Below are 25,945 nucleotides of genomic sequence, written 5' to 3' on the forward strand. Positions count from 1 at the left end.
ATATGATTATAATCGTATCATTCGTAGTGGTAATAGTTTCGCCATTCTTTTAACCACATATACCGTAAATCAGTAGTATTCTAATGTGTTTGTTTGTTTGTTGTTTAACGCCGCACTCAGCAATATTTCAGCTATATGACGGCGGTCTGTAAATAATCGAGTCTGGACCAGTCAATCCAGTGATTGATATCATGAGCATCGATCCACACAATTGGGACCGATGACATACATCAACCAAGTCAGCGAGTCTGATCCCGTTAGACGCCTCTTACGACACGCATAGTCGCCTTTTACGGCAAGCATGGTTTCCTGAAGACCTATTCTATCCCGGCTCTTCACGGGTATATTCTAATGTGACCATTGTCCAGTCGTCGCAGAACCACTTTACCACTCTGGTGAAACCCACAAACACAGTTGTCTTGCTTGCAATCCGAGACACAAAATCGGGGTGAACCAGGATTCGAAACCACAGCCATAGGGTCAACATAGAGAGATAAATGTTATTAAAGTCTCGGGATGAAAACTGAACTGGGAGGGAAAAGATGGAGTTTTTACATGTGTTATTCACGACATAAATGTAGTATACAAGACACTACAAGACGTAAAGTCTTGCGACCCCGTCATGATTCCGGGTAAGAATTTGTCCTCAGCAACCTGTGACGGTCGTTAGTCAGACTCTAGATCTGTGACGCGTTTGAAGATGGTGTGTCATCGTACCTGAAAGGCGTGGATCGTTGTTCACATTATTATTGAATTATCTAGTCAAGACTCGATTGTTACCAGGTCGCCGTTCTGTAGCCGTAATATTTTTATGCCGCGTTTATTAAGAAACAACCAGATCATGCCTGACCCTTTCCTCGTCAATGGATTTGGGGATCTGGGGGAACACATTAGCTATAAATGTATAGTTTATAATCCATAAATCGAAATATTCCATGCATATTTTCAGTATGACTTGTGATGCGCATTACGTCAAAAGTGCCACGACGAGTGGATGCTTTGCCTTACTAAGCAGCCCCAAACCTCATCTCCTAGATATTTTACAATGCATCGGTCGTAGGCACAAAGAAGGATAAATATCTGGATAACATCTGTTAATATTGCAGAAAGCTTTTCGGAAATACCATGGCTTTAAATGATCAGATCGAGTTGAGATAAAAAGTATTCCCATAACGATTTTACTTTTACGAGGCCATCGCACTTTGAATCCTACCATCCCTCTTATGCGTGTGTGAATTCTCAGGGTGTTAAAATCTCGATGCAATTTGACAGCTAAAAAGCACTGGTCTCGGTCCAAGAGGTGAGCTTGTCACGTTAAGAGGGATGTGAAAAGTAACAGTTGGGACAGTGCCACAACGACCCTTTCATATTGCAATGCATAAGATCCACGAATAATCCAATAATATATGAGGTAAGCCTGATAATTCCCGATACGATGTAGGTAATGTCCTAAAACGACTTGACTTCATCATTCATCCAAGAAACACTAGTGATGTTTAATTCAATAGATCGTCTTTTTCCTTATTTTTTGTTCGGTACGCCCCTTTGATATATATTCTTAACGTACACCAGCAAAGGGCAAGTCTTTTTTATAATCATTGAAAATATAACAAAACACCATATTTTTATACGAGGCTCTGCCTGTGTTTTTAATCAATTATTGGCATTAGTGAGTGTGTGAGTTGGGTTTAAACGCCACTTTTAACGGTATTCCAGTTATATCGCGGCGTGTCAGCTTAATGTGGAAGGAAAGCCCGAAGTGATGCAGGTCTCAGACGTTTACCACTTCGGTGAAACCCACGAGAATGGGTATGGTGCTTACAAACCTAGAAACATAATCGGAGCGAACCGGGATCCGACCCCACAATCACAGGTATCTGGAGTGCCCAAGGGACGCGACTCTGCACAGCGAATCGCGGTGCCTCAGACGCCTGGGCCACCCGTGCCTCCAAATATTGGCATTAAGCAATTTGTCTTGCTATTGGATTCAATAAACATGTAACTATAATTCAACCATTAAGATTGTGTGTTTTTCGTAGCTGCAAGTATAATTGCCACGAACCTGTCAGATATTTTTGCTTTGCTTTTAGTTAAATCGATTAACATGATGTAATTAAGAACGTTTTTGTTAACTTGCCACAATCGCATAGAAGCTACCAAAGCTATATTAAACGTTAACTCCAGAGAACACCAGTCTCGATTATCCACCGAAACAGATTCCACTGGGTTTCAACGCAAAATAGCGATGAAAATTATATGAATGGATCACTCAAAAGCAGTGATGACACCAGGTGTTCGCGAATAGGATAAGCATGCCCTGTTCTATCGTTAAAACACTTCGGGAAGACAGAATTTTGTTTTGTTTATTCAAGGAATAGACATTCATTTTTTTAAAAATAATTTGGGGTGGGTTGGGGTGTGGGTGTTTTGTGTCATATGACAGTTTGAACAGTAGTGAACAATCCCGATTAGCACACCTTCCGATTCATCAATGTACAAAATACTTATTAATTCGCTTATTATACGCACTCGTGTGTTATATGCACCCTTAATTATGGGCAATTAAATTCTGGAAAAATATATCTGTCGTATATAAACATTTCAGGCTGTCTGCATAAACCACGATTTCTTTTTTTCAACTCTGTTTTTTTCCACCAAAATCATATTCTAATAAGAGCCCCATATTTCTAATTTTGTGAGTGCCCTGGGCGCTAATTTCATCGAATACGGTATGTCTTTTTAAATTAGAGAACATTGTTTTTAACTGATCACGTCAACCTGTTCAAGGATGAGTTTAAGGATTGAACCAGCTGGTATTATTATTCTAACTGATCGACGTTTGCCTTAGGAGTTCTTGTAATGACCAATATTACACTACTAGGATGAAAAAAGATGTCTCCGAATATAATATCCCTTAGGAATTCATCAGAATAGAGTACACTCGACCCTAAGATCGTACTCATAATAGTCCTGAACTCATTTTGTTACAGGTCGCAAACGACCAATACATGTCATTAACTACATCGTAGCACAACATGGTCGCATAAAAATTATTCACTATTCAACCTGAAATATCTCGCCACGAAGCTATTTGGGCTAATCCATCTAGAATAACACTAAAAATGTAAGCTATAATTGACCACTGCTGACAACTGTATAGGAAATGTAATTTAAGCTTGGCACGAGTATGTATGTCTGCCTTGACAACATGATTCGATTGTCTGTAGTCTAACACTCTGTGTCTATGCCACCCCCTGGGGGACAAACAGCCCTGCATATAGTCCCGTGTATGCCAGAGGCAACGAATCAATGTACTAAGATCTGGTGGCGACAGTAATTGGATTATTTGTGAAGATAAGTGTTATTGCATTAATGGGTATTCAGAATATGTTATCAGAAGGATCACAATCAGGAAGAGAACGGTTCTGGACATGGCTATTGTTTGAAATGGATGTGACTGTTGATCACAGTCAGAAGAGGCTGTATGTTTCCAGAATGATGTGATGTGCTTTTTATCCTAGTTACAAAATCTTTCTTCCAATAAATGGACTGTTTCAAAAGATACAAATAGGTCATGATTGTCCTTTATATGATCAAATAGCCGAAAAGTTAACTTCAAGCACAGGGGGTTCTTGATGCGTGTCTAACCACACTTTAACAGAGGTTATGAGCCAATCGTTTAACTTATCTTCCTCTGATAAAGTTAAATGGGTTGGATTAACTGTTTCGGTGATATAGGAATCTTAATATGTGAGTCGTCATCGTTTTCTTCAACCTCACATTTCGCAAAAGCAAGCATTCCTTTAAGGTGTTGTTAAAGGGTTAAAAAGAAATAGTGTACAGCACAATAAACACAAATCAAATTGTTTAAATCAATCCTAAAAGAGCATTGTTCTGCTTATTATCCTTTCAGTACCATGGGTGTAACCATACTGTACTGAATAACGCCCATTAGCAATGCCCGGATCCGCTGTTCAAGGATTCGCATGCGCAACGTTGGGCTGGCAGATATAAAATTTAAACACCATTCAAAGATGTCAAAGTCCCCTTCACTCATTAAATTTAATCATTGTCACATATTGTCATAATTCTGAATCTACATGAAGTCAGCGTTTCGAACGTTAACAATATCTGCAATATTACTGACCTGACCTATGCGATGCTCACCTTTTTTTCTGAGTTCGCTACAGTTACCTCCTGGCGGACACTATACTGTGATGCATAGTGCACGGAAACAATTATAAATAAAGCTAGGTCTACTCTGAATAGTTCAATTTAATTTACAACAAACACAAATAACCAGAAGCACTTAGGGTCAATAATGATGGCGACATATGACTCAGAACACTCTCCTACATGAGTGCATGTGCACATCATAATGTGGATGTCTTTATTATCCTCTTCTGATGCTGCTCTCAAGTACAATGTCTGTAGATTGTACCATTCTCCAGGGTCCGATGTATTGAAGCATTGACAATTTGCCCACAAAGACAGGTGCATAAAGTGGGCATATAATTACATTAACAACCAATTTTAAATAATACCCTAGAACGAACCTAAAAGAAGATATTGAATACCACGACGTGGATTTTGTTTTGAATGGTATCTAAACTTTTATAGTGTTTAACATTCTAGTAGTTCAATTTTAATCCCTGACAATAACAATTATCGATGCAAACATACACACTTCCAAAGCTCACATGTGTGCGTGTTTGTGTGGTCAAGTGGTAGTGCGTCCGCCCGGAGAGCGGAAAGTCCGGGGTTCGATCCCCGGCCGCGTCATACCAAAAGACGTTAAAAGATGGTACTTGTTGTTACCCTGTCTGGCGCTGGGCATTAAGGGGCTAAAACAAAGACTGGTCGGCTTGGAGTCAGTATACTGTGTCTGAATGGGGTATTCATGTTAAACTGCGGCATGGTATCTCAGTGAGCTAGCACTATAAATCGGCATCAGTCCGGACTAGTACAAGCAGCCACACAAACACACACACGTAGATGCACGTCGCTATATAAGTGCAATAATCTTGGACGCGACGTTAAACCCCATTTCACCCATCACCCATTTTAATTGATAATAATTTAACTCCCATCTTAGAACATGTGCATCATTTTCTATAAGAGTTCATTGCCACGGGGCTTATAAGTCTCTATAGACCTGTCTGTATTATGAACTGATACGATGACAGAGGTCTTATTAACGCTACTTTATTCACATAACTCGAGCTAGTGCCACATCACGGGATATTAGAAAACATGATTTTCTGCTGCGACAAGTATTTTGTACCACATCATTCTTTTAAGATATTAGATTTTTTAGGCAAATTGAGAAGACGCTTATTTAATCCTACAATGAATTTGAGGATTGCTGTCGAAATTACCCTGGCATGGCCTTTTTCCCGTGTTGGCATCAAGGTTTGACGAAAAATGTTGAAGTTTAAATAACTTAGGCGTGTTTTATGTAACCATCTCATGTGCTTTCAACATCTGCCTTGCCGTTAGCATGGGAAAGACTATCTCATTTTCTCGATGACGATAATTGGAAACAGCGATAAAAAGTTGCTTTACGCTTTTGGGAACATATATAACCTTGCCTCCTAGAGTCCTAAGGATGAGGGCATTATGGAGACGACAAGAACCAGTTTGCCACAGAAAACATAATTATTTGTAAAAAAATGAATGAAAAAATTATAATTCGTAATTACCATTCTGCTATGTTGTTTTACTTGTATTCAAAACTAAAATTACTGCCATCGTTTGTAGTGACTTTGTGTAGGGCTGTTTAGGGTGAGTGAGTATAAGTGACACTCCGTTTTACACCTCCTCGGCAGTGTTTCAGTAAAGGAGACGAAATACATTTTCTTGAATATTATAACATTGATCTTGAAGGACATCGTCAAATAGTTTACAGAATAGCCCGGAGTCTGTGTAAAAGAGCGTGTGAGTAATAGCAGTAATACAATGGTGTGTCATTTTCCTGAATAATATAACATTGATCTTGAAGGACATCGTAAAATAGTTAACAGAATAGCTCTGAGTCTGTGTAAAAGAGCGAGTGAGTAATAGCAGTAATACTGTGGTGTGTGTCAGTTTGATGTGGAAGAAAGCATGACGTGTGGCTTGACGTTTATCACTTTTGTCATGCTTCTGACAAACCACGTATAGACATCACAACGAAAGGGAGTTTTGAACACAAGATCACAGGGTCTCTGTAAGTGAGAAAAAGTTGTCCTGCGTCGGGGTACACTAATTGTGTGTCCGTGCACCCGTGAACATCCGGGATGGATTAGGTCTTCAGAAACCCATGCTTGCCGTATGAGACGACTAACGGGATAGGTGGTCAGGCTTGCAGACTTGGTTGATGCATGTCATCGTATCCCAATTGCGTGGAGCGATGCTCAATCTATGGATTGTCTTATCCAGACTAGATTATTTATAGATCGCTGTCATACAGCTTGAATATTGCTGAGTGCAGCGTTAACAAACAAACAAACGAAACCTGTGTCCGTGAATTAGGATGTGTGTGCATGAATTAGTTTAACATTGTTACGATAAATACATTTGGGCCACAGAAAGCCTTCGAGTCATTCGAAGTTCGCTGAACCAATGAGGATGTTTGCCCAAAATGGTTTTCCGACATTATACGTGTAGAGCGGGCTTATCATGCGATTAGCATGGGTATATCGTGTGCTTATCGTGAGGTTATCTTGGGAAATATCTTGTGCTTGTCGTGCGGTTATCTTGGGGAATATCATGTGCTTATTGTGCGGTTATCTTGGGTATATTGTGTGCTTATTGTGCGCTTATCTTGGATATATCGTGTGCTTATCATGCGGTTATCTTTGATTTATCGTGTGCTTATCGCGCGGTTATCGTTGGTAGATCGTGGGCTTATTGTGCGGTTATCTTGGATATATCGTGTGCTTATCGCGCGGTTATCGTTGGTATATCTTGTGTTTATCGTGCAATTATCTTGAGTATATCATTTGCTTGTCATGCGGTTTTCTTGGGTCTATCATGTCCTCTTCATGCGGTTAACATTGGTATATCCTGTGTTTATAATGCCGTCATCTTGGATATATCGTGCAGACATAAACATCCTCTAATTCCCCAGAAGTGTTGTCAGACATACATGTACATGGATATATTTACCACTGAATTGGAAACAAATTGAAATTGTTTTTAGGCAACAAACAGACACTAACGTTTCACCGGTGGAACAGGACATGCTTACTTTGTTTGCGAACACCTGGTGTCATCAGTGATTTTCAGTGAACCATATACATATAAGTTTTACCTCTTTTTTGCCTTTTACGCCCAATAGAATCTGATCAGGTAAATAATCGAGACTGATGTTATCTGGCGTTGACGATTCATATTAATCAAAATACATTATTTAACAGAGATATACATTCACCATAACCCAGGGGAGAGACGCTTAAAGAGGCTTAAATCTCGAGCTTGCGGACAATCCCAGAAAATTTGAATCTGGTCATCAACACTTTAATTTACTAGACTAATTAATCCATTAATGATAACCGCCATTATCCACTAACGATAGTTACACATGGCACTAATTAAATACAACGTGTATATTTAAACATGATATTGGCATCAAACTGTTCAAACAAGTCGCCCGTTATATCTGCATTATAAAGAACATTAATGCCAAACTTCCTCCTGGTTTTAACTGACGATTGTGATTTCCCATCGCACAGAATAACATCAAATGAATCATTTGACAGCACATCAATGCTATCAAAAAAATCAAGAATACAAAAAGCATCTAGGCTCTTTAAATTTGAACCTTTGCTAAGATCTCCAGAAACATCATACAATTCATTAATTCTAATGTCAGAAACAAAGCGTCTATTATGTAAATTTGAGTGTTCAAATCTAAGCATCTGTAATCCTATGTAAATTGGTTCACCGAGATTTAAGATGTTAGTAATTACACAGACAGCACAATGCGTTCTCTTCAGACATGGTATATTATGACACAGCTGCTTAAGGTTGAAGATACATTGTCATTTGGAAAGAGCCTAACCTATGTAAAATCGTACAGACGAGTACGCGGGTTGGTGAGTAAGTGTGTGAGTGGATGGGTTTGTGATCCACCAACCCTTGTATATCACCCTAAAGCCGGGCGCCAGGCAGGTCAACAGCAACCACTTTTGGTATGACGCGGCCGCCTAGGATCGAACCACCGACCTTTCGCTCTATCCACTGTTATACGTTTGGAAACACTTAGTCGTATAGAGAAGAAGCCAGTAAATATATTGTACCCAGTCCCTTGATTTGTCACTAAAGAGTTTTATGTATGACATAATATTATCAAGATAAAAAAATATATCATAATATAACGAGATTTACAAGCACATGAATTTAATACAAACCTTTACCTTGTTTCAGGAACACATTAACAACGCCTGTATGTTCAGTGTTAGCTTGGACAGTATTTTCTGTTTCAAACGAACAAAGTCATTTCGTTATCTTTCTAACACTCAGTGTGCAAATGGCTGTATAACAATTTCGTTCGCATTTCACTTGAATACACGTTATGTAATCAAAGTCTTATCATCACTACACGTTTCTAAATGTATCCCTCAAGTATCTGTTTATAACAAGCCGTGACGTTATCTTCACACGGAGTGGGTAACTTTCAGTAATTAGTGTCTATCGCCACCTGACAATCTGGAAAGAACCTATCTATTTTATGTTACATTGCTTGTTTCGTAACGACTCGTGTTGGAGCTTGGCAGCAATTCAAAATGAATATCTGCTGCATCATATATACATAGGACATGGGTAAAAATTACATGGCGTCATACGAAACTACCGGGAAAAGAAAGGATACACCCTTGTTTGATGGGGGCTGCAAATGAAACAGTTGAAACATGAAATGTTTATTCGATTGGTATGTATTTGATACGGGTATCATAGTTGTGTTTTGGACATTAAGTTTGCAATGTTTCAGCGACTGTTTCAGGTCAAGCAACGTTTTCATAATGTATGTTTTGGTCAAATTCAATGTTTAAGTGTATACTTTCTGTTGGCCGGCAGTTTATATGTACAAGCTATGCAAACGACATAAAAAAAACACGAGACGAGGGTGAGATCCAATTCTCAGAATTAAATAGAAGAATGTGATCATTTGATGACCACATATACTCTCGAGACTGTCTTGAAATTATAAAGGGGCACATCGCCTCGCAAAATTACATAAAAATGCAGATTTTTAATTCGATTGGAGCTTTAGGGCGGCTTAACGTTTTATATGTCAGTAATATATTGATGTGCGTTCCTTAATCCAAAAGTTTAACAAAAATGTCTTACTTTTGTACAAAAAGGAAGATTGGTCAAGCGTCTACTGTGTAAGAGAATTTGTATGGTAAATACTTGTAAGTGACAATGCTTTGGTGACATAGTGACGCTTGCATTCAAATTACGTCCTATACAGCCAAATAGTTAGTCATTGCTGGAATGGAATGAATCTTTTGTGTAAGAGGTACATGTAGTCTGAAATCACGTGTGTTGGATTTATAACATTTATACCTCAAGCTAGCGCTTATGCCACACGACCAATGGATAACCAGGAAAGGTCTTCGTTGAGAAGTTTTTTGAGGAAGGATATTCTTTTCTCCACTGCTTTAAGACACACAACAAACATTTTATCTCTTACTTTAAGTTTTTCATTTTTTCAGAAGGAAACTATTTTCAAAAAATCCCTGGCCCAGTGACTTGGTTGATTTCATGTCATCGTATCCCAGTTGCTTAGTTCAATACTTATGATTTCTCTCACTGGTCCAGACTGGTCAACAGACTCGATTATTGTACAGGCATCCGTCACATAGCTGGGATCATTCCAAATGCGGCGTTGAAGAACAAACCAAACAAACCATAATGAATCTAAACGCCACAAAAGATCGCTAAAGATCCTCAATATAAGTTGACTGTCCAGAAGAGTGTAGACGTCATGTTTATGAAATAAATGCCAATCTTTACTAGCTTGATTATATCAAATCATTATAATATTATACATGTAGAAAAAGACATTTACAAACACATCAAAATTACTTTTTTGACAAATCAAAATCAATAACATTTGTTGTTATAATCACTGTGTTTATATTCAGAAACATATATTTGTGTTTGATACTTATAAATGAAAGATGTTCTGAACAGAAACATACTTTACATGTGAAACATTTATCTGAACATTCGTTTTCATTTAAGAAATATATCTAAATGTTTTAAATGAGTGTGTTATCGTTGATAAATGGAAGTCAGCGTTGAAAAGGCCAGGGCAAGTCTTGCCTCTGGAGATTATAATGGATTGCGGTATCTATCATTTAGCATTAACAAGAAACGTTAAAGGTTTCGTCTGTTTACCGAAGATAAATGTCTGGATGTTTACTCCCTGGATTTAGATTCATGCTGACATTATCTACAGAGGGTTGCCGTCCTCTCGTTACTGTCAGCACAGACGAAATAATTTATTGTGATAAACGTAGGTAAACTTTTAACTCCCTGCGTACTTACCCTCTGTACCAACAAAGCCATATATTCCCCATACATTATTAAAACACATGCGTGTCTTGTGTCAATAAGACTAAATTCGTGAGACCAAGTTCACATGGCCAGCTGCACCAAATAAACATCTTGAAAATACTTAAGCACATCTAACTACATGTCTATATTTCCATAGACAATAATATTATTTCTAAAATCCGTTTGCTGAGTTTATTTTTTTTACGAAACAAATTGTTATTATTGTTATCAATATTACTTATTGAAATACAGAAATCGAAATCGATTATGAAATGGCATTTTTTGTAACTGTTCTATGGCAATAGTGTTTTAACTTCCCTATGTTTCCTCTGCTTCATTTCATCACATGATTTAAAACAGTCCTTGTGACCATCTGAGGAACAGTGTTCTCACAATGTCCTCAAGCTTAATATCGTTGAATTTGCATAGAAACGTCAGTACATGTGTATGCAATAAACCAGAAGTTGTTATAAATATACTTGTACGTTTTTTAATAACGGTGTAAGAATTTACATCGATACGTCGCTATGTACAATAAACCAGAAGTTGTTATCTATAAAGTTTACGTTTTCTTACTTACTCACCAACTTCTAGAATGCCAATCAAACAGACTGTGTTCTTACACCAACTTTTCATCAGGTAACGGTTGTACCTCAGACATTTATCAAAGTGGTATCAATGCCATCTGTTGATATTTCCAGAGAAAACTATGAACATGTAGCTTGACGAGTGGTGCTTAACTTTTTTTCATGTGTATATCACCTCTTCCGTAATATGGACTGAATTAAGAATGTCCTTGTTTGCTTAATTGTCTAATACACAGAACAAATAAATCGCTGCACCTACGTAAAGATGTTTTGGGGTATACGTATTTTAATATCGTGGTGCTGAAGAAGAAGTTTTGAAAAGAAAAAAACCTCTGTATCTAGAAATATCATTTAATATAATCATCACACTTTAATTAACTAAACTAACTGAAACAGTTACTTGTTCATCACATGTGATCTTTTGTACGTATATGGTCAAACAATTGACGATAAAGTCAACTCAAATACCCCATATTTCATCGTTTGTCATTCTCTACCACTTGCCTGACCCAGACTCGATCATCAACAGGCCGCTGTGATAAAACTTTACTGAATAGTCACTCAACCACTCTTAGAATATACACATTATATTTTCCAGCTCTACCACCAGATGTCTCAACCATATGGGAAGCATATCCATGGAGGTTCGGGCTCGGCTTCTGCATCATCAAGTCCTTCGTGTCCGAGATGACGGCCTATGCTTCAGTTTTAACCATCACCGCCTTCACCATCGAGAGATACGTTGCCATTTGTCACCCTCTCAAAGCCCACTCCTGGTCGTCCTTGTCTCGGGCGGTGAGGATCATCCTTCTCATCTGGACAGTTGCGTGTGGCTTGGCTTTACCCTACCCAATACACGCCAGGACCTTCTATGGTGTCCAACACCCTCAAACGGGAGAAAACCTGGAAGACTCGTTGTTGTGTAATATACCCGTGGACTTCAGAGAGCGGATGAAGTACATGTTCCAGTTCTCTACGTTTGCCTTCTTTGTCATTCCCATGGTGGTGATTACTATAATGTACGTGTTGATTGGAGTTCGGTTGTGGAAGTCGCAGATGGCTGTTGATGAGAAGAAGAACAAGACAGCGGCAGAAGCAGCCTCCAAGGCCAGGAAGGCCGTGCTCAAAATGCTCGGTAAGTCTTTACAATGTGTGAAATGTAACGGGGAGCAATACCTAGAGTCTGAGAGAAAGCTTGATTTGACGCCCTTATATCACGGCTTGTCAGATTGATATGGGAGGAACGCCCGCTTGTGCAGATCTTATCACTGGTGATGGTGCACGGGTGTGGTGCTGACAAACCTAGAAACATAATCGCTAAGTAAGCGTTGATGCCACAGATATGCTGCTGTTCAAATGGTTGGGAAGCCTTTGGAAGCTCGTGAAATATTTCCCCAAGTGTGGCAGTCATGGTTGTGTTATGCACTTTGGTCAACCCTTTCTAGAACACACACAGACCACAATAACACTAAGACGTCGAGCTCAAAACGGTTTACAAGCATATTGTGTATGTATAGCTGTGTCTAGTATACGTACGTATACAGCTGTGACAAGCGTACATGTATACGTTGTATGTAGTTGTTCGTAGCTACGTAGCTGTGCCTTGTGTGCGTATAGCTATGCAAATAGTGTTTTTTAGATGTGCGTAATATGCGTACACCTGTGCTCAGCGTACGTCCAGATGTGACTAGAACAGTGTGAACACAAAGCCATATCTGGTATAAGCATTGTTACACGTAATCCTCGTAAACGTATGGCTAAATGCCTAGCTAGTGGTGAGGTGAGGTGAAATGGGGTTTAACGTCGCGTCCAAGATTATTGCACTTATATAGCGACGTGCATCTACATGTGTTTGTCTGTTTGTACTAGTCCGGACTGATGCCGATTTATAGTGCTAGCTCACTGAGATACCATGTCGCAGTTTAACATGAATACCCGAACCAGACACAGTCGATCAGTCCTTGTTTTAACTTCTAACTGCTGAGCGCCAGACAAGGTCACAACCAGTACCATCTTTTAACGCCGTTTGGTATGACGCGGCCGGGGATCGATCCCCGGACCTTCCGCTCTCCGGGCGGAGGCTCCTAGCTAGTTACACATACAGTTACACCTACAAGACGTAAAACAATGCCTAGTTTAGTATGCATAGTTTGCATGTTTGTACGCGTGCAACATCTATTTATCAATACTAACACCATTCAAGGTTGTACTCAAGATGACAAGCAAGTCCTTAGAATACACTTAGACATCTTCAGTTAACGACAACGATCGTTCTGAATGGCTTTGTGCTAATTGGATGTAACTGAATTATTGATGGTGTAAAAGACATACCTACGTCATTTTCGAGTGCGGGTCAAGAAATAAAAGTCCCCAAGAACGATACGTTACAACATTATGTCATTATCAAACCGAGTCTTAACTGCGTCTGTTTTTCCATACATATGTATGTCATTATGTTTATTGATTTTAAACTGCCGGGCAAAAGATAGCATAGCATACACCCATGTTTGATGGTGGCTAAAATGAAACAAGAAATGGTTATTTGATGGTGATGTATATGGTACGTGTATCATAGCTGTGCTTTGGACCTTACGTTTTCAGTGTTATGGCGACACTATTCAGCCTAGTAACTTTATTTTAACGTTTGTAGGACCCATTTGCACAAAGCGATCTTAGCGCTAAGATGATCGTCACTCCCATACTTTAACAAAGGCTTACAATAGTAGCGCTGAGATCGCTTTGTGCAAGTGGGCTCTGGTCAAGTCTAATTTTCAAGCCCGGCAGTTTAGTGACAGTATAAATAATTCCATAGTAAATTACCAGAAACTACATTTATCATCCAAAACTGGCTCCCACAGGAGATATCGCTTTGATGAGATCAAGCGATATCTACACTGTAGATATCGCTGCAATGAAATTACATCACAATGCTTTGCAGACCATTGTGACGTCACTGGTTACCATGACGTCACAATCAAATGACATCACTAATGGCTCTGCTACTGAAGCTGTTAGAAGTACTTTTTATACTGAAGACACTACTAATTATTGTCTAAAATTGAAAAAGTTGAAAGAATGATGTTGGATGATAAATAAAATCTCACCCTCGTGTCTTTTGATATCAAATATACCAACACTCGGCAAGCTTCGGAATTTTTCCACTTTTATCAACTCGTGTTGATATATTTGATATCAAAAAACACTCGGGTGAGACTCTCTATGTATACTATGGGGATATTTGGAAACAGCTTTCACGTCAACATTCCCATCTTTATCGACTACAATCCCAACACTGCACTGGCACCAATTTGTACCGGTTTATTACCCCATCTATCATTACCAGAGAGTATTAGCCATGTTAGCACATTGAAATAGACACGATTTCAAAACCGGATATTGTCACATTACCAATAAAAGCCGACGGATGAGATTTTCTGGGCACCATGACTATCAGGATGTCGTCAGTAGCCTCATCAAGTAAAAACTATCTCTTTTGCTACAGATGTATGAGTTCATTTAGGGGAACCGACATGACATCAGGCACATTCCGGTTTTCCGTTCTACTTATTTATTTTGCCTGTCAGCTGACGAGGTTATCTCTATCAGAATGGACACGAAGCCAGGTTGAATTAGGGGCCAGGTACATTGATATGTGGAAATAGGATCTAGGTCGTTGTTAATTATCTGAAATACTTTAACTGAATCTCCATCCCAACTGTAGAAATTGCTGCTGTAATCAGTTATGTTAATGACATGTCAGTTTAATTAGAATTGAAGACTGGTATGTGGATTATTGACGTATACTTCATTCATATGCTTATTATAGTGACTGTATACACTTAATATTGACTAGTGGGGGTGAGACTTTCGATTCACTGGATGTGATCAGTCACATATATTCTCGTGTTGCGGATTTTCCGAATATCTTGATACAATTTCTGAAATGATTGTTGCAAATTTTCTGAATATCCCGTGCTGCCTATTTCAAAATATGTCCTTTTGGATATTTTTAATATCTGTTGTTTATTTCTAAATATCCCTGGCTGCTTATTTCTGAATCTCCCTTCCTGCTTATCTTTTGATATCATCTCTTTATTATTTTCTTTTAAACTTTTAAACTTATTTTTTTAAATCCCTTGGATAATTTTATAACAACTATAATAGAATGTACCACTTATCTGACGTGCAGATATAATGTAATGTAAAATGTCCTGGAAAACTTAGAGTGACACTATTAGACAGTAATAGATTTAAATTTACAAGACACTGCTGTTCTTTGAAGAACTAAAGGAGAACAGTTGCGTGCTTTGTTAACATCAGTCGAACCAGAAAATCACTAAGAAATTCTGCTGTCGCCAGACTGGCAATTTAGCAAATGGTCCACATTAGTCTTGTTCTCGTGCGCTCTTGCTAGCTATGCAATTTAAAGCGGTTGCTTCGATTTATATGATTACATTTCAAGGTAGGAAAAAATGAACTTTTAAAAATCATTCTGCCTTTTTGATGTGTACAATACGTGATTGAGCTGCCATACTGTCGGGTTCATTTTGGCAAAGTAAGTAAATTCGTTTGATACTGATTTTATATTTATTCTCTTTTCACGTCGAGACATATGGTTCTTTGAAACATTTTAATGCTGGTTCAACGTGAACGTGTTTGATGCAATAATATGTTTGTAAAATGCATTTGAACATGTTTGGATTTTTATCTAAGTGTATTTTACGGCCTATTGCTATCAGAGAATTACAACATACACTGAAATGCCATTTTGTAAATTGTGTTCAGAATGTGAATATTAACGTAGCAATATATTTCAGACAGTCATATTAGTGCGTATGGTTCAGCATTTCTAATGCAAAATATAACTTTCTAGCCATGACGGAGATCTCAAACAAAACATAGTCAAATGTTTATTCATTGCAAACGGGATGAGGTTTGACCCAAGGACTTGAGCTCATATTGTCTTTTTAAAGTGCCCTTTGGTTGTGGATAGTGTGCATGTGTCCCATCTTGTGAGTCTGAGATCTGGATTAACTGTGCAATACTAAAAGGAAATTCGTGTATAAATCACTCGACCCCGACACTGCGTCTAAAAAACAACTCTTGGCGGAATAAAGACAACCCCAATTCATCACAAACTGCTATGTTTTCGATGAGAAGGTCTAATACATGTCAGTGCTTATGTTGGGAGATCATTTTCCTCAACCAGCGCTGTACAAAAATCCTATATGCTGAAGCGTATTACAGTCAATTTCCAATACGCAATAACGCTCGCTGGTTCACAAGTGTACTTCAACGCGCCAGAGTTCTCGCGTCTCGCTTTTCATTAATTCTTTGTTTTCGTATGCGCGAAAACTAAATATTTGTTGTTTGACGTTCATTATGGCAATAAAACTTGCCGTTTAGCTCACTTGTACTGAAGGTCCTACCAGTACATGGCTCCTATTTGTTTAGAACCTGGGCGTTATCTGAACTTGCCCGAATGGCCTTGTCACACTACAGCGTATAGCAGTAACGTATAGCGACGTATGTGATTTTTTTGCCCAAACGCCGGCAACGCTGAAACACGCTATGGATAAGTTAGTTGAAAGTCGTATACGTTAAAAGCACGCTGGTATACGTTGTTGTACGCCGAAGCTTAAAAACATTTTTGTGTATGCATAAAATTTTCGGCGTCTGGGAACGTATGCCGGTATGAATTATACGTTAGGCATACGTTAGAGGTACGCTCTACATAAGTTTACATACGCCTGATATACGTTACCCAAACGGCCCGTTTTAGGCATCTTCCCCTACGCTGAGCGCGCTAATCATACGTTACTCATACGCTGGGCATACGCTGGCCATACGGTGAACACGCCAGACACACGCTGGCAATACGCTTTTTATCAGTGATACGCTACTAACACGTTAGACATGCGATACATATACGGTAAACTCTCGTCATGTATACGCTATGGATACGCCAAAAGCATGGGTTTTCGATGAACTCTCGACGTATGACAGCGTACTAACTGTCTTTCACACGCTTGGTGCAAGTTACTCTAAAACGTTGTAGTGTGACAGGGCCATTACTGAAAGAGTATGTTTTAAATGTGTTGAGTGTGTAGAGGATGTGTTGAATGTGTGGAGGATGAGTGTCCATTATGTGATGTTGTACGAAAGGGTTTACTGCAAAAATAGGGCCGTAAGACGTATGGCCTAATTTTAAACTTGCAGATGATATTGTCAAACCGATTCTATTTCACCCATTCCATTACTTTTTAATATATTTGCCCAAACCGGCAAACATATTTGATGTAAACTTTAACGATTCATGTATCAAAGCTTGACGTCTACGTTTTAATTTATACTTGTATTGATATTCTTGAAACTGCTATCACCTCTATATAAGATATTGTATCAGTGCATTTCATACCACTATCTTTCATAACTCCAATTGGCGTGGCTCCTTTTAGATCGGACATTGTTGGTCCTTGTGTTTCCTACATGTATTGAAAACAAATTTTAGATAAATAATTAGTTTGAAATTTGTTCGACGTCATATTTCTGCGACTTCGAGTTATAAAAAGCAATGTTTGTAACCATAAGGATGAGTAATGATGTGAATGGCGTCAACATTAAATGTTTTGCTCATTGTTTTAACAATTTAAGTAATTTGAATAATCTGAAATTTTCTTTTCGGGCCAATGGCCCAGAAGGCTGAGAATCCCCACATATAGTAATATGACTCGATTCAGGTTGCCGTCATGCATGCTTCTGATCAACAGCTGTAATCGAAATTACCAAAAAATATATTTAATCAATTGTCTTTAGAAGCTCCTGACAACATTTTTGTAAACTTTTGATTGATGTCTGTAACAATATATATTTTTAAAAGGCATTATACCAGAAATTGCGTTTGACCGAAAGAAAAACTTTCTCCTCCTACGAATACATGAGACTTTTTATGGATCACCTGATGAAGGAGCAAAAAGTAGCTCTGCAATCTATAAAAAAGTGTCATGTATTCATGTTCTTTCAACTTCTAAATACCTATCAAAGACTTCTCCTCCCACTCATTCATCACTCGTCTAAAGCTTTAATGTTGTTAATGCCGACCTTCTATATGACTGAGACACCCCCAACTATGTTTTGTGTAAGTTGATACACAAATTCCACCATTTCCTGAGCAAATACAAAAAAGTACACATTTTTACTGGTAAAACTTGGTTAAAGCTAATTGTGCCAAGCAGATATGGAGTGTGAGAGATATCCTATCTACACAAACTCACAAGATTGCCTTTGATTGGTTAAAATATCAGATATGCATGAACATTATCAATCACTGAATTGTCTTACCAATATTCACAGGCCGCCTTCATACAGCTGGAATATTGCTGATTGTGGCGGTAAACAACATAAACACACGCACGCACGCACGCACGCACGCACGCACGCACGCACGCACACACAAAGGCACACACACACACACACACACACACACACACACACACACACACACACAGAGGTATCAACTGTCCGGCGTGTACTGTTTCTAGTACATAATGTTGGCTGTCGCGTAGGTCTACGCTTTCCTTCTCCCTCTAGTGTCACTGTTACATCATAGGCATTATGACGCCACAAATACTGCTGTTGTGCGTCGCCTAGGACTAAGTTATACAGCTCATCTTTGAACGTTTGTATTTTATCTAAAATACAATAAATATACTGTATCACTAAATGGTAACAATGTTGTTCAATGTTATATCTTAACATTATGACGATTTTTTTTATAAATGTAGCTTTTTATAAATAGCATATTCAATCTTGTCGACGTTAATACATTGTAGTTGAACTGTATTTGTCCATACACATGTGTCAAGTTCATTGAGGATTTATAGTTTCATGCTGAATAGGACCCCAGCAACCTATGCTTGTCGTAAGTAAATTTAGAGTCAACATGTTGCGTACTGTTTGTGCTGTACTGTTGGTGCTGTACTGTTGGTTGAGGCTTGTTTAGTGCCTCGTGTCCTGGCAAAAAATCCTGGTTAGAATACTAGTAAATCCACAGTAACCTATAATAGTTCTAAGAAGTCAGGCTCGAATAATTGGTTGAGGGCGTGTCATCGTTGAACTTGTCCTAGCAATCATTATAGGCTGTCAGGCAAGCTATGTATTAAAGTGGGTGGACGGTGGAACTAATAATTGAGGGGCTTGTCAATTCAAATTCGCATAGTTGGGATTTGTTTGATGTCATTGTTTGATATCCCGTTCCTATAAGTCATATGTTCCTGTTCAATACCAATTTCAACGCCTGTCACGGAGCGTAAAAACAATAACGAGTCACGATATTTATGTTTGTTTGAACTTTGTTGTCGTTTTTGTGTCTAGCAAACCGCTCTTAGCGAGAAAGAAAATCATTTATGATCATAAAGGTGTAACCGGAACTGCCTTTGCAAATGTTGTTTTGACGGAATAACCTTTAAGACGCGGTTCAAACCTAACGTGATATTAACTAAACCCTGGCGTGCCTGCCGAGTGATGTTTATTCTTCTAAACTACTCCTTCAAGCTTTGAAATGACTATTCTTAAAGGTCAAAATGTTTTAGTTTCAGGGAAGGATGGTCCATGATTTAACTTTCTCTTGTTTCAAAGATTGCAAATACATGTAAGGTAGAAGTAAAGTCTTGTTCGACGACATCGCTTTGTTGTTGTCTACAACGTCATGGGGCGGGGGTGGGCGAGTGGGTGTTAGGCGGATCACGCTTGCCCAAATCTTCACACACCGCAATTCACAGAAAGCCGTTGCTTTGCGTTTCAGATTCACGCTATGTTTCTAGGTTTGTCAGCATCAAAGTCCTGCTCACCAAATTAACCAAAGTCTAAGAACTGCATGTATTCTTCATGACACGATACAACCGAAATACTGTCCAAATGCGGGGTAAAACAGCACTCGCTCACAATGTCCCAGAATGCCCATGTTTCGTCACCGCGCGAGTCGTCGTGCTAATTCCGGGATATTTCCCCAGTACTGCTTGTCTCTAACGTTAACTCATGTTATCCTGAAGAAAAGTAATACTGTTGTAAGCCACTGAATAAGCACCGGGGATGTTTCAAAATGGGCGTTGATTTCTTTCGGCGCGATGTTCCGTCGTTTATTTAGGATTTACAGTAATTGCTTGAAAAGCTCAGGGTGCAATCTACGTCTTCGACTGTTTAATGAGGCCACTGCCACTGAAGCTAACGCAGATTCGAGTGATGATTGATTGAGTCAATTTTTATGCCGCTTTTTGAAATAATCCCGCCGTATCAGGCGGTGTAGTTGACATTCAGCCGAGTGTCAGTTATTCTGGTCTCATTCTATCATGTCGGAAGGTGGTCCAGTGGTGCATTTGCTGAAAGCTGCATAGAGCTCGGCTCACTAATTATTAGGCAATGTATAGCAATACCTTATTCAACCTATCAATTCCGTGTTTGCATACCTCGTGTCCACATCTCACGGTATATCGTTTCAGTTGCTGTTGTGATAGCGTTCTTCGTCTGCTGGGCTCCCTTTCATACACAGCGTCTTATGACAATCTACATACCACAAGAGCGATGGACAGACGACCTGCTGAGGTTGCAGACCTATATTTTCTATATTTCAGGTAAATAAACCGGAAATTATTATTATTATTTATATTTATTATTATGTGCATATTGGAATAAAAGAAATGCAATGTTTGGATAATCCTGGCACAGTCAGGTTGGTTTGGTTCATCATCGGCTTAGGGACCTTGCCCCATCTAATAGGCAGCCCAGACAGCGAATGGGCCTGGATAGTTATGAGGCTGCATACGGGCCTATTCCAAAGAGTCTTGTACTTATCATTATCCATGACACCCTCCACATATTCCGGGTCGTACCATGGATCGCCCTCTCTTTCAAAACCACCAGCATGGTGAAGACGGTTGTAAAATGATGGAGCCAACATGTCTCTTAAGATGCTGTGTTTGTGCCAAAGCTGGGCATCCACTGACAATGTGTTGGATAGTCTCATTTAAATCATTGCATATTCTAAATTTCATATTTACATTTTGATGCAAAATCACACATTGCCGGTTTCGAGTGGGCAGTTGGTGGTCCTGCGCAGCAATCAGAATTCCTTCTGTTTCACTTTTCAGGCCAGCCGGCTTCATCAAAGCGAAGGACTCTGCTATTATTATTATTATTATTATTATTATTATTATTATTATTATTATTATTATTATTGGAAGATGAGTATTAGTATTAGTATGTATATAGTTGTTCTTTTGAACCGAAACAAAATTCTGGTCTCACGGTCTTAACGTTACTGTTGGTTAAAGCGTTCGCTCGTCACGCCGAAGACCCGGGTTCGATTCCCGACATGGGTACAATGTGTGAAGCCCATTTCTGGTGTCCCCCGCCGTGATGATATCACATGAGATGTCCAGTCATGTAATGGTTATTAGTTTGATGATATACACATATTGTAACTTATGATTGTGTCAACTTATTAAAACACAACACAACGGGACAAACTCACATTCTTAAACGTAAACACATCGTGCTTATGCCACATTTGCTTCTGACCAGCTAGAGAGTGGAAGATTTAATGCAGTTTTGGCTCACCGGTTAGTGTCCCTATATCAAGGCTTGGCCTGTTTGTCCGTCGTCCGTCATCCGTCCTGCGTCGTAAACCTCTACTCCTCATGATCAGAAACAACTGAACCAATGACGATCAAACATCCCATGCTTCTTCCCACCAGTGTTGACAACCCCTAATTTTTTAACATGTTCGAGAATGATTTTCAATATGAAAACACTATTTATTAGGGGAGTTAGGGGGAGGATGTTTAGCATGATCATAATTACCCCAAAATTCATATTAGACACAGTAAACGTCTCTTCTCTGGCTGGGGGAGCTGAACCTTTGCATGCATATTTCTCCTTATGATGGGGTCTCAAATCATTAGATTTTAGTATCAGTTATTCCTCGGTATTTATGCAGAAAATACTTGAATATCAATGCTGACAGCAAATATTGTTAAATGACTGTCTTTAATGATATTTTACCTGTTGGCCATATATAGGTGAGCTTCAGTGCCTGGCAATATTTGTAGTATATTCAAGCTCAGTAAAGAATGTAATATACGGGTAATGTTGGTGCTTGCTGTGCTATTGGCTGAGGAATCCTAGCAAATCGGGAAGCCAGGTTAGCAGATCCTCAGTAACCTATGATTTCTCGTAAGGGGTGACAAAATGGGCCGGGTGATCTCAGTGACAACTCCAAACTAAAAAAATTGTTTGAAATAAGCATAAGAAAATACGATTTGCAATTGAATTCGACCATTTGTAGTTTTGAAAATAAAAACGTACAAGGGACAGCGAGGAAGCATAGCGTTTAAGAGTGAGACCATCATGCCAGCGACCCGGTTTCGAATCTGGATTCTTCCGCAGTGATATTGATTGCACATCGTTAAAAGGGGCGTAAACAACAACCAACTCCTCCGTGTAAGGTCATTGTAATAGTCAGGCTCGGTCGAAAACGATCAATACCATCGGTTTTCGTCCACGTTCCCGCGATCGTTTGAAGTTTTAATAGTTATTAAATATATGATTATTTATTATTACATACACGTCTTGTGTGTAAAAACTATGTATATTGTACGTATAAGATCAATTAAATGTTTCATAGTAATATTTAACAGTTATAGTTAGCTCCAGTGATCGGCTCAAATAGTCCCGCGATCTACTGGTGCTTACGTCATCAAAAATTGGGTAGTTCATTCAGGAATTGTTTCATGCTCTAAAGCCACTAAAGTAAATATATTTATTCCAAAATACTTACGTAAACACCTTCCTGGATGAACTACCCAACTTTATTGATATTGAAAGATTGATATATACTTTAGGCCGTGTTTGTAAATACAAGCATCATTATTCATGCACAACAAAGTGAAACTGTATTCTGTGGTTTACAGATAGCCTAATACAATTTACAAACTCAAATCGAGTAAAATAAAAAAAAGCCAGATGCAATCAAATATAAAACAAAAGACATATAAAAAACATTAAACAACATTTAAATGCATCGAGTAGCAAAGTTTTACAGTTTTATTGAATCCGATCACGCGTAACTATTGATGAAAGTATAAAACTAAAATATGAAGAAATGTAATTGAAGAAATATAAAAGTACGAAGTTATAGCAAATATTGGCCTTAGCGCATTCCATCAACTTAACTGTTCTCAGCTGAACTGGATCATTTGAAACATTTCTCATAAATATACCCAAAGGTGGCATCAAAACGTGCTTTAGGTGTTTTACACATTATTGCATTTCATTTTCATTTTTAACCCATTAGTCAATAAAACATAAATTTGCTCTCCCCAATCCCTTCAGCTGGCGTATATGTAAATGAGACTTGGAACTGCGAAACGCCATAGATAGCAGTTCATTTAGATTAGTGCCACATCAAAAGAGCATCGATGATTTAAGGATCGCGCAATCTTTGACAAATATCACAAAGGAATTGGTGCATATTTGCATGGAAATAATCTTTTAGGGTAATCATTGGCTTGCGGTTTTCACGCTGCATTAAAGGTAGTTAAGAATAATATCGATCAGCAGAAAATCACGAGGGCTACGGAAATGTGCATTTTGATTGAAGAGCAGCTTTGGCCATTAAAGCCTTGATTTAGTGATGTCAATACCATGTTCGTTTAACTAAGCCAATTTAAAATAATCAAAACAAAAAACATTCTATCCACATTTATTGTCATGCGTTTCTCTGAATTTTACACATTCAAGCGAAATTTAAACATTCATCCGAGCCGTTGTGTTATTTTAAAGTGATGGGACGCCAATAGCTATGTTTTATGTATATGGACTTTTAGTAAGAGTTCACTTCTCCAAATCACTCAACACGCTGAACCAACACTTCATTTAAGATACGGTAAACCTTCTGTATTTCAAACTGCACCATCTCAATGTATCGGTTAGACATCATACACATCACCGCCGTCATATGACCAGAATATTGTTGAATTATGCGCTGGACAACACAGAGAAAAATAATCCACATCAGCAATATTGTATTATCTTATCACCCCGTTTGTCTCGAACTAGAACTTCTAGATTATCCTTAAGATTTCGAGTAAACATGGTTTCACTCTATGTATGACTTGAACTGGCCACTGAAATGACATATATGTCTGCAACCTGTCTGCTGAGCACATCAGTCAAATGCAGTATTATTTAATCATTGTGGATCTATCACTGAAATAGTGTAAATTAGGTATATTTCGTTTATTAATTGGGGATTGACCAATCCACAAGGAACGAGAGCAATTCCCTTTGTGCGGCCTTGTGTCGCGGGTTCTGAGTATTAATTAAAGTGCATTATTCCTGGATGGAGCCAGTCTGTGTTCTGGACCATACATGTATGCTCGAGAGATGTGAATTAATAGTGTCGCAAAGAGAACTAAAGGTCTGAATTATTCTGAAACGATTTTGTTTGAACAACAAAGAATACGAATACATATACATTATGTATCCATAAGAGCTGCAAATAAAAACAGATTCTTCATTTCCATTCCAAGACAAGATAGTATAACAAAAGGGATTTCAGTTTTCCAATCATCATTTCGCCTAGCAGGTCAAGTAACATACATATACCCTATGTCCCGCATTTAGCATTGTACTTCACAGGTATTTATTGAAGTACTTGATAACAAATTCGTTTTGATATGATTAACTTCAAGACTAACGTCGCGCTATGGAGAACATACTTTTGATAAACAATTATTATATTTTGTTGGGTCTTAAAAATAGTTTTTAAATATTTTCGGGTGAACAGTACCTGTGATTCACTCAGTGCGTTTCAACGCAAACGGGACCTTTGATGTCGAGTCTGGCATGAATGTGCTTTGTGTCGAGCTGTGACTGAATATTTCAGACGTTGAACTGCATAATCCAGGGCAAAGTGTTCTTTGTGAGATAAGCATTTGTGATGAACGTCTTCAGTCTCGGTAATGTGTAGTGATCATCAACCCTTCTGGACGGTTCCGTTGCCTTCCCTGGTACATACATTGTCAATGGCGTATCCGACATCTTAGAACCACTTTGGTCTGATGGCTCAATGATACACCTGCCAATTAAACCTACAGATCTTCTAAACTTGTCGTCATCTTCTTGAGACAAAACTTGAGACTTGGACGGTCATAGATAGTTTCTTGTATTGCCCACGACCTTTGCTTTCATTGCTGCTGCCGGAAGAGCAAAACAATCCAATCTGTTCCTCCAACGGCGACATCAGTTAAGTTTACAGTGATACTTGTATTGCGTAATTTGTATCAATTTGTCCCGTTCATTTTGTTTAAAGTCATGTTTCATTTCACCGAAATAGGAGATCCCTACTATTGTCTAGTACATCTTCTTTGATATGAGCGAGGCATCAATGCAAAGTTCAACGAAGCTTTAAGCAACATTTAACCATATGAAACCGTTTGTGTACACATACATTTTTTTTCTCAGTAGGAGGGTGGGGAGGGGTGTCCCATTGTGTCGTCATTGGCACTGACTCAGAGTCTTCACGAGAGACTAACGAAAACACAAAACTAAAGAGCATATTATTATACCTAAAAATATGCATCGAAACTTATATTGATTTAAAATTCGGTTTCGCAGCAAATGTAGATATGTAGATGTTGGCAATGGCCAATGGGTTGGGGAAAAGTGCCCTGGAAGTGACGTCTTTCAGCGTTTATTTCTTTGGTGGAACCCATGGCCACGGGTATGGTACCGGTGCTTGCAGACTTCGGATC

The 25,945-nt window shown here is 38.7% G+C and overlaps 1 protein-coding gene across 2 annotated transcripts in view; it reads left to right on the forward strand.

Annotated features, from left to right (window-relative positions):
- The window catches only part of LOC124111718 (neuropeptides capa receptor-like), a 95,522-nt gene that overhangs the window by 62,971 nt on the left and 6,606 nt on the right, over window positions 1-25,945 (forward strand). For both annotated transcript variants that reach the window (XM_048384471.1, XM_046471503.2), the window contains exons 2-3: window positions 11,734-12,270; window positions 20,633-20,764. In XM_048384471.1, coding sequence (XP_048240428.1) covers window positions 11,734-12,270; window positions 20,633-20,764 — 669 coding nt within the window. The remainder of the gene's footprint in view (window positions 1-11,733; window positions 12,271-20,632; window positions 20,765-25,945) is intronic.

Source organism: Haliotis rufescens, unplaced genomic scaffold (genome assembly GCF_023055435.1).
Source record: "Haliotis rufescens isolate VD_foot unplaced genomic scaffold, xgHalRufe1.0.p SCAF_5, whole genome shotgun sequence".
NCBI classification, from domain to species: domain Eukaryota; kingdom Metazoa; phylum Mollusca; class Gastropoda; order Lepetellida; family Haliotidae; genus Haliotis; species Haliotis rufescens.